Consider the following 10,301-nt stretch of genomic DNA (forward strand, 5'->3'; position numbering starts at 1 on the left):
TGCAGGATTGATGAGGGATCTGAGTCTGTTAACTTTTCTCATCATGCTAGGGTTGGTTTGTGGAAATGTACCTTTAGCAAATGCGTTATTAAGTACTTCATAGTGATAGATGGCCTTGAGCAGTTTCTCTGTAGGTGGATTTATGTTTCTCTACTGATAATGATGTTACATGTTAACAGTGACTGGAATCACACACAAAAAAGACTTTTGGTTGTATAGTTCAGGTTTATTAAATCCATACAGAATATTTATAAACATTTTTTTCTGAAAAAATGACACAAACATTTGTGCTTAAATAATAAAGAACAACAAACCATCAACAGGCAGAGGTTCTTCTGGTGAAAGTAGTGGTGTTAACAATACTTTCTTCTTGTGTTTATGAGGGATAAACAGGTAAAATTGTGGTGTGGATGGGAGGGGTGTTGGTCCCAGCAGGTTGAGTATCAACGCAGCATTATTCTTCACAGTGTCATATCTTTAATGTCTCTGAAATGTTTGTGCTGACATACTTAAATGTATTTTGGCAGCTTTTTAAATAAACTGTAAGCTTCAGTGAAGTTCCAAAAAATGTACCAAGCAGTCAGTGATCACATTACTTAACTTCCATTGAGCTGCAACACACAGTGCACATAGATAAATAAAATACTTCCTGCTGCAGAAATGATCAGCAGGTCACATTTTAAAAAATAAAGTCATCAGTGTAATGCTTTCATAGTTAATATTCAAATGCAGAGGACAGTAAAGTCATTGCATTACTGAGCAGCTGGAAATCGACCAAAGTCTCCGAACAATCTAAGAAAATGTAAACTTTAGTTTGGAGTCTCAGTGTGAAAGTGCTGATGACAGTTTGTGCTGAGCTGCTCTGTCAGCTCCTGCTGGGATCGATTTTTGTTTGATTACATCACAACGTACAAAAGAAACAACAACATATCCGTGCTAACATGCTTCCACACCAGACCTGATCTGCTCCAACTGTCTGAACAGCTTGAACTGGTGTCACTCTGGTTTCTGTTTGTCTACTGAGAGCACAACTGGACCACAGAGTGAAACAGCTGAATGACGACTGAACCCAGACTGAAACAGGATCTACTGCTCTCAGTGGTCCGGATCTGAGGACCCAATAGAGTATGAACAGACAGCTACAGACACCTAGGATCAGATCAGGTCTGGATTCCAAATTGTCCAGAACAAGGAATAATTTCTAATTTGTGCTATCCATGGTGCGTCAGAGATGCTGTTACTCTGACACTTTGACACGGAAAATGACGCGACCAAGAAACTTGTCCCGATCATCGTTATTACGCAGGTCTGAACCTTCCACTTTACACTCCACAGTCTGCTCCACATTATAATCTTCTTTAGTTAACAACAGCTGCACCGCAACCACAGGCTGCACATAGTCAGGCTGTAAACACAGAGAGGGGTGTAGAGAGGGTTAGGGTAAACATGGAGAGAGAGAAAATTATAAGAACGTTAAAATTACAATTATATGAAATATTTGAAGAAATTCACCAAATCACAAACAACATTAGAATTCTATTTAAGCCTAAACAGAGAGTACAAGCTGGCAGAGTACCTGAGCACAGTGAGGGATGTGAAATTAAGGAAAACGTTGACGATTTACAGACTGACTGGACACAGTCTGACCATAGAAACAGGCCGTCACAGACAGAACTGGTTACCCAGAGAGGCCAGGCTGTACAACCTGCTAAATATATTCATGGTTGTCATACCCCAAGAAAAACTTAATATTTCCCATTATTTAAACCTGTTAAATGACTCATAGTTATTGCTAATGACTTATCTATTATATTTGTTATGATTATTGATATTTGTATATTGTATATAATTTGTCAATCATACTTTTCTGTATTGCTTTGGCAGCATAGATTGCTTACCTGCCCGCCCTGTTAATAAAGCTCATTTGAATTAGAGAGAGAGAGAAAGGGAGGGCATAATAATTATGATACCCACGTGAGCTTTCTTGCCGTAGTAGGGGAAAAACATTTTATCCAGACGACCTTCTGATGGAAAGTACCGCATCTGTAAGGGACTGTCTCTCTAACAGTGAGAGAGACAGAGAACTTTATTCAAATACAAAATATAGACTCGTCAAACTTTCCTTCTGTTCCAAATACTGAAAATATTTAATTTTAACAATTTGAAGGGAAATATTCACAAAATTATGAAGTGTGTGTTTGCGTCTGTGTTTGTGTCTCAGTGTTACCTTGGCAGTACAGTTGATGTACGGGTCTCCACGTGGTTTCAGTCCAATGACCTGCAAACACACAATTCAATTCAATTCATTATTATTCTTATTTGTATTCATTTATAAATATTTACAAAATAATTGATTTATTAATTTATGTGTGTCGGGGTTTGCTGCATGTCAGGGTTTTAGCACAGCAACAAATTGCACTGCTGCAGTGGTGTCATTATGAGACTGTCAACTCATTTAGACAAACCATTCACTGAGAGTACATTCCCGCCAGACGATGTTACAGTCTCACCAAGAATCTCATCATGCCTTGCTGATATCTCTAAATGGATGAATGAACGCCACCTTCAACTCAATCTTTCAAAGACTGAGCTCCTTGTCATCCCAGCCAGTCCCTCTATGCAACCACAGATCAATATCCAGCTTGGAACAACCAAACTCATGCCCACAAAGTCTGCAGGAACCTGGGTGTCATGATTAATGACCAGCTAACTTTTAAGGTTCAAGTAGCCTCGATTGCCCGGTCATGTCAATTTGCCCTGTACAACATCAGGAAGATCAGACCTTACCTGTCAGAACATGCTACACAGCTCCTGGTACAGGCTCTTGTGATATCACGCATCGATTATTGCAACTCTCTACTGGCAGGTCTTCCTACATGCACTATCAAGGGTGTTGGGTTGGCACTACCAATGTTGTACTCTGCCTCTGGTCGCTTCCTGTCAGCACCTGTGGTCGCTTCCTGTCAGCACCTGTGGTCACTTCCTGTCAGCACCTGTGTGTCCAATCAGACTCAAAGCTGATCGTTTGCTCTTACTGACATTGTTCCCTTTTTTCTAGATCCTTGCTTGTGTTGTTCTTACTCTCTGATGTACGTCGCTTTGGATAAAAGAGTCTGATAAGTGAATTGTAGAATTGTAGCTCATGGTCGCTGAGGAGTGTTTTAAGTGTTTAATTGGGTCAATTTCTGGATTGTTGTGAGCCCAATAGGGCTGCCTTATGGTGGGGCGTAACACAGGACTAAACAGGCCTGACACAATTACCTCTTGTACAATGTCTTATTACAACACATGAATTGCTTTATGTGAACATGAAGCGTGCTTAGTTTACAAGACAGTCGGAGTCCGCTTCTGCACATCAGAAAACAACACAGAGACCATGACAGCTACTTTACTGACTTTGTCTCTCATTTTGAATCATGTTAGTCAGATACAGACAGACCACTGCATGATATCTCAATAATAAAGGCTGTGCAAGTTGTGTACCCGTGCTTGTGCTCGTGCATGAACTGTACCATGCTGAAGAACACCTCTTCCAAGCGTGCCAGGGCCGAGGAAGTGTACTGAGCTCAAGCATGGATCGGACCACTCACACTGGTCAAACAACTGGAATTAAGGGGTGAAGCGTGCTTAGGCACGGTACGGAATGACTTGTGTGAGTGCGCCCTCTGAGAGGCAAAGGAGGAGTACAGAGGGAAGGTGGAGCAGGAGAACAACAGTGCCTCTTTGGACAGTCCTACCCTGATCCTCATCTCCCCCAACACCACCACCAATACTGCTACAAGGACAAATACAACACCTCCCCCTCCGTCCTGCAGCTGGGCACCACCAAGACCAAGGAGATGGTGGTGGACTTCTGAAGGAACAAGCCACACCAACAATCTTTTTTTCCACTGGGGGGCTGGAAGTGGTCAGGACCTATGGATATCTGGGACCCTGAAGTCCATCAGCATCTGCAAAAAGCTGATGCAGGTTTGCCAGTCTGTTGTGGCCAGTGTCTTCTTCCATGCTGGGGTAATATGGGAAGGGAAGCAGTAAGAAGAGGGATGCAGCGCGGGTGGACAGGCAGGTGAAGAAGGCTGGCTTTGTGGTTGGCTCAGAGCTGGACTCTCTGGTGATGGTGGCAGGGAGAAGGACAACGCACACCACCCTCTCCAGAGCATCTTCACAAGGCAGAGGAGGGTGTTCAGTGGCAGACTGCTGTCACAATCATGCTCCATGGACAGACTCAAGAACTCTTTCATCCCCCTGGCCATACGATTGTATAACATCTCTCTGTCACAGCAGGGGAAAAGCACACAGTGACTCTTTGAAGCATTTTTCAGCAGCACAGCTGTCAAACAACCTCCAATTTAATGTTTATCTTTACAAATAATAGACTTGCAAAATTGCACTCTAAGGTATGCACAGACTCATTTTTAAAACTTAAATACCTCTTTTCAGAAACTGCTGTACCTGCAACATAAATGCTATTGTGCAGCTGTTGCTCTACTTTAATCTGTAGAGGTGTAATTCTACTAATAAAATAAATGTAATAGCTGACTTCTTGTCACCAAAACGATATGAAGCTTTTTTGAAGGTCTTGACCTGATACATATGCATACAAATTTTCATACTTGTAAGTTAAACCTGTGGAAGGGTTGATGTTTAAACAATTCAAGTGGGCACTATTGAGCAATTTCGCTAAAATCATCAGCGATACCACTTAAACAAAACTTTTCCCATCGTCTCAGTAATCCATAAAGAAGGAAAAGATTAGTAAGGGTTTATATGTATAGATATCAGTTCTGAACACAACTGATATCTATACAGGTTAGGGTCCCAATGAGGTCTATATGTGATCAAATACTGAGCCTAAAACTAAACAGAACTTAAAGATCTACAGGGTCAGATCTACAAAGGTGGGGGGTCAGAGTTAGGGAGAGTCTGAACCACAGAGTGTCACTGACCCGGTTCATCTTGATAATGATGCACGGTTTCCCCTCAGCGTATCCAAAGCTGGTGTCGGACAGACCGGAGCACTGACGCAGCGTACTGCGTTTAAACTGACAGACTTTCTTCACAGACTCGTCATCCTGCTCCGTGTATTCACCCACCAGACACAGATCGTTACGCTCCTGAATACTGTCGTTATAACCTGCAGATGAAAACCATAGCAACAAATCAAGACCCATACTCACCTAATCTACAGACTTTTATGTGAAGGGTTACCCACTGTTAATTAAAGTCACTGATACCCACTAGAACCCACACACACACTTTTAATATATAAATATATGTATTTCTTTATTCAGGTTTGATTGATATATTCAAGTTTGAAATAGTCAGGTTTGAAATAGTCAGGTTTGATATATTCAGGTTTGATATATTCAGGTTTGATTGATATATTCAAGTTTGAAATAGTCAGGTTTGATATATTCAGGTTTTATATATTCAGGTTTCAAATAGTCAGGTTTCAAATAGTCAGGTTTTATATAATCAGGTTTGATATATTCAGGTTTGATTGATATATTCAAGTTTGAAATAGTCAGGTTTGAAATAGTCAGGTTTGATATATTCAGGTTTGATATATTCAGGTTTCAAATAGTCAGGTTTCAAATAGTCAGGTTTTATATAATCAGGTTTGATATATTCAGGTTTGATTGATATAATCAGGTTTGATATATTCAGGTTTGATATAATCAGGTTTGATATATTCAGGTTTGATATATTCAGGTTTGATATATTCAGATTTGATATATTCAGGTTTGATTGATATATTCAGGTTTGATATATTCAGGTTTGATATATTCAGATTTGATATATTCAGGTTTGATTGATATATTCAGGTTTGATATATTCAGGTTTGATTGATATATTCAGGTTTGATATATTCAGGTTTGATATATTCAGATTTGATATATTCAGGTTTGATTGATATATTCAGGTTTGATATATTCAGGTTTAATATATTCAGATTTGATATATTCAGGTTTGATTGATATATTCAGGTTTGATATATTCAGATTTGATATATTCAGGTTTGATTGATATATTCAGGTTTGATATATTCAGGTTTGATATATTCAGATTTGATATATTCAGATTTGATATATTCAGGTTTGATTGATATATTCAGGTTTGATATATTCAGGTTTGATATATTCAGATTTGATATATTCAGGTTTGATTGATATATTCAGGTTTGATATATTCAGATTTGATATATTCAGGTTTGATTGATATATTGAGATTTGATATATTCAGGTTTGATTGATATATTCAGGTTTGATATATTCAGGTTTGATATATTCAGATTTGATATATTCAGGTTTGATTGATATATTCAGGTTTGATATATTCAGGTTTAATATATTCAGATTTGATATATTCAGGTTTGATTGATATATTCAGGTTTGATATATTCAGGTTTAATATATTCAGATTTGATATATTCAGGTTTGATTGATATATTCAGGTTTGATATATTCAGGTTTGATTGATATATTCAGATTTGATATATTCAGGTTTGATTGATATATTCAGGTTTGATATATTCAGGTTTGATATAATCAAGTTTGATAGTCTCGTTGAGTCCAGGTGACCAGAGATTAATCACACTTGCAGTCTTACTGGCCTTGATTACAGAGCTCTTCTCTGATTGGCCCAAGAGGACAGGTAAAAGGTGCATTTCATGTGTCACTTTAGAGAAGGCAATGAGGAGAGCCCTCTTTTTCTGTTTCTTTATTTAGATATATTTATTCATAAAGCACCTTTCACACAAATCAAATCTTTACAGCGACTGAAAGTAAACATCAAATAAAGACTAAACACTGTGTCCTCACGATGTGTGTGTGTGTGTGTGTGTGTGTGTGTGTGTATACTCACAATGTGTGTGTGTGTACTCAGGATGTGTGTGTGTGTGTGTGTGTGTGTGTATACTCACAATGTGTGTGTGTGTGTGTATACTCAGGATGTGTGTGTGTGTGTATACTCACAATGTGTGTGTGTGTGTGTATACTCAGGATGTGTGTGTGTGTGTGTGTGTGTGTGTATACTCAGGATGTGTGTGTGTGTGTGTGTGTGTGTGTGTGTACTCAGGATGTGTGTGTGTGTGTACTCAGGATGTGTGTGTGTGTATACTCAGGATGTGTGTGTGTGTGTGTGTGTGTGTGTGTGTGTGTGTATACTCAGGATGTGTGTGTGTGTACTCAGGATGTGTGTGTGTGTGTGTGTATACTCAGAATGTGTGTGTGTGTGTGTACTCAGAATGTGTGTGTGTGTGTGTGTGTGTGTGTACTCAGGATGTGTGTGTGTGTGTACTCAGGATGTGTGTGTGTGTGTGTGTGTGTGTGTGTGTGTGTGTGTGTGTATACTCAGGATGTGTGTGTGTGTGTGTGTATACTCAGGATGTGTGTGTGTGTGTACTCAGGATGTGTGTGTGTGTATACTCAGAATGTGTGTGTGTGTGTGTGTACTCAGGATGTGTGTGTGTGTGTGTGTGTACTCAGGATGTGTGTGTGTGTGTGTGTGTGTGTACTCAGAATGTGTATGTGTGTGTGTGTGTACTCAGGATGTGTGTGTGTGTGTACTCAGGATGTGTGTGTGTGTGTGTGTGTGTGTGTGTGTGTGTATACTCAGGATGTGTGTGTGTGTGTATACTCAGGATGTGTGTGTGTGTGTGTGTGTGTGTGTGTGTGTGTACTCAGGATGTGTGTGTGTGTGTGTGTGTGTGTGTGTATACTCAGGATGTGTGTGTGTGTGTGTGTGTGTGTGTGTGTGTACTCAAGATGTGTGTGTGTGTGTGTGTGTGTGTGTGTGTGTGTGTGTGTGTGTGTGTGTGTGTACTCAGGATGTGTGTGTGTGTGTGTGTGTGTGTGTGTACTCAGGATGTGTGTGTGTGTGTATACTGAGGATGTGTGTGTGTGTGTGTGTGTGTGTGTGTGTGTGTGTGTGTACTCAAGATGTGTGTGTGTGTGTGTGTGTGTGTGTGTGTGTGTGTACTCAGGATGTGTGTGTGTATGTGTGTGTGTACTCAGGATGTGTGTGTGTGTATACTGAGGATGTGTGTGTGTGTGTGTGTGTGTGTGTGTGTGTGTGTGTGTGTGTGTGTGTACTCAAGATGTGTGTGTGTGTGTGTGTGTGTGTGTGTGTGTACTCAGGATGTGTGTGTGTGTGTGTGTGTGTGTGTGTGTACTCAGGATGTGTGTGTGTGTGTGTGTGTGTGTGTGTGTGTGTGTGTGTGTGTACTCAGAATGTGCGTTCATACTCACGCTGCAGCAGCTCATGGAGTTGTTGGATGTACTCGTACTTTGGTGCATCGCTGCGATTAAAGGAAATTTCAGCTGCATGGGGACGAATCACCAAACCTGTCCTCCAAAAAGTTCATAATCAAAAAACTGAAGATAGAAAAAATTATCAAAATAAATTAATTTAGATGTTGTCATGGTAAAAACTTTATCTTCTTTGACTGATGCATGTTCATGTTATTAGCTAACATCTGTGCGTCAGCTGTAAAGCCCAGGATAGAGACGGTTTTTATGTCAACTCAACCCAAAGTTAAACATACAAACAGGTGGGAATTGACTCACCTGGATGTGCTACTCTGTCCTGACAGCGAGGAACGTTTTCATCCAAAGTCTGCAACATGACCCACATGGTAAGAAAAAACATTCCTGCCAGAAAGGCGTAGAAGACAAGGTAGAAGAGAAGGATGAGACCTGCAGGAGACAATTCGAAATGAGAATCCGACGTCAGAAGAAACAATGAGCTAACAGTAACTTGTTCTGTCCAATCAGTGTTCTGTGTGACTGTGGCAGTATACTGTAGTTCAGTTACTGTTGTTGCTAGGTGACGTTTTTGATAAGGAAATATACTGAATAGCCGCATTGTAGCCATATCTGATTGTTAATTAGCAGGGCATGCACATGGCATTTAACCAGGTAGTCACTGTGAATTATGTCCAGCAGAGGGCAGTGCTGCCTTACTGATGTAAATGAATAAGCTATTTTGATATGCTCAGAAGTCTGTCATACCAGTTCTTTGCTGTGAACTGTATTTGTTAGTGAAGAAGCCTGTTAATATGATTACAAATCTATTTAAGACTAGATCCTTGTAAAGATGAAAGTTATTCACAAAGTGTCTTAGCCCTTCAGAGAGCTCCTCAGGTGTTAAACTGTGAGGAGTGAGGAGGACTTTTAACAGGATGAAGAGTTTCTCAAGCTGAGGAGGAAACAGAGAAATATTCTCCAAACACGATGTGAAGAATATTACTGACTCATAGTTGAGCCGAACAGACTAAAATGATTTGTGCAGACATTTCTCTGCCTTTTTTCCTTTCCCCATCATCACACTAAAGAAAAGGGGAACGGTCTACTCCTTGTGTATTGTGACACTCTTCGATCTCTATCATTGTTTCCTTTTTGTGTTGGATAAACTCTATAACAAAATGAAATACTTATTCTACACAAACTAAAAACAAACTATATACATTAAAACCATTCAATTAAATTAATAATTTCATTTTTGTTATTTTCATCATATCCAAATATGCAGTGATGATTGCTGGGTAATATAGGGTTCCACACACACACACACACACACACACACACAGTACACACACACACACACACACACACACACACACACACTACACACACACACACACACACACACACACACACACACACACACACACACACACACACACACGCACACGCACACACACACACAGTACACACACACACACACACACACACACACACACACACACACACATCTGTTCCGGTTTCGCGTTTGTTCGGTTTAATTCGGTTCTCATGGTTTTTAAGCTCTCAAGTGATCCGGACCGGACTGCACGGCTCCCCACTTGCAGACACACAGAGACAGACAGACCGGATCTTTCTTACCCCAGCTCCTGGCGGTCCGGCCCATGAACTCTCCGGTCCTCGGGTTGTAGATTGCATCCTTCCAGGATTCCTTCTTTCCGTCCTTCGCCTCCTCTTTTCTTTCTTCATTCCTCTCCTCCTTTTTCTTCTCTTTCGGCTCCTCCTTCAGCTCCTCTTTCGGCTGCGTGCTGGGCTCCTTGTTCGGCTCCTTGTTCGGCTCCGGGTTCGGCTCCTTGTTCGGCTTCGGGTTCGCCTGCTGCGGGCTGGACGACATGCTGCCGGACTAAAGAGATCCTGGCTAATGAACAGTAAACGGGCTAACAGCCGGGTTAAACCGATCCGTGAGATTAGAGAACGGAGTTCGTAGTGTGGCTCCACACACACACACGCACACACACACGCACGCGCGCGCGCGCACCAACGCGCACACACAAACTG

At 40.8% G+C, this 10,301-nt stretch overlaps 1 protein-coding gene across 1 annotated transcript; it reads right to left on the bottom strand.

Annotated features, from left to right (window-relative positions):
• Positions 1 to 203: 203 nt before the first annotated feature.
• Positions 204 to 10,266, bottom strand: LOC132980984 (sodium/potassium-transporting ATPase subunit beta-3-like). The gene is made up of 7 exons (XM_061047395.1): positions 9,885 to 10,266; positions 8,568 to 8,696; positions 8,250 to 8,345; positions 4,947 to 5,134; positions 2,228 to 2,278; positions 1,975 to 2,061; positions 204 to 1,405 (listed from the first exon to the last, which is right to left on the bottom strand). Exons 1-7 carry the CDS (start codon positions 10,135 to 10,137, stop codon positions 1,238 to 1,240), a joined length of 972 nt encoding a protein of 323 aa, XP_060903378.1. The 5' UTR covers positions 10,138 to 10,266; the 3' UTR covers positions 204 to 1,237.
• Positions 10,267 to 10,301: the final 35 nt, after the last annotated feature.

The sequence above is a fragment of the Labrus mixtus genome, chromosome 9 (assembly GCF_963584025.1).
Source record: "Labrus mixtus chromosome 9, fLabMix1.1, whole genome shotgun sequence".
NCBI lineage: Eukaryota > Metazoa > Chordata > Actinopteri > Labriformes > Labridae > Labrus > Labrus mixtus.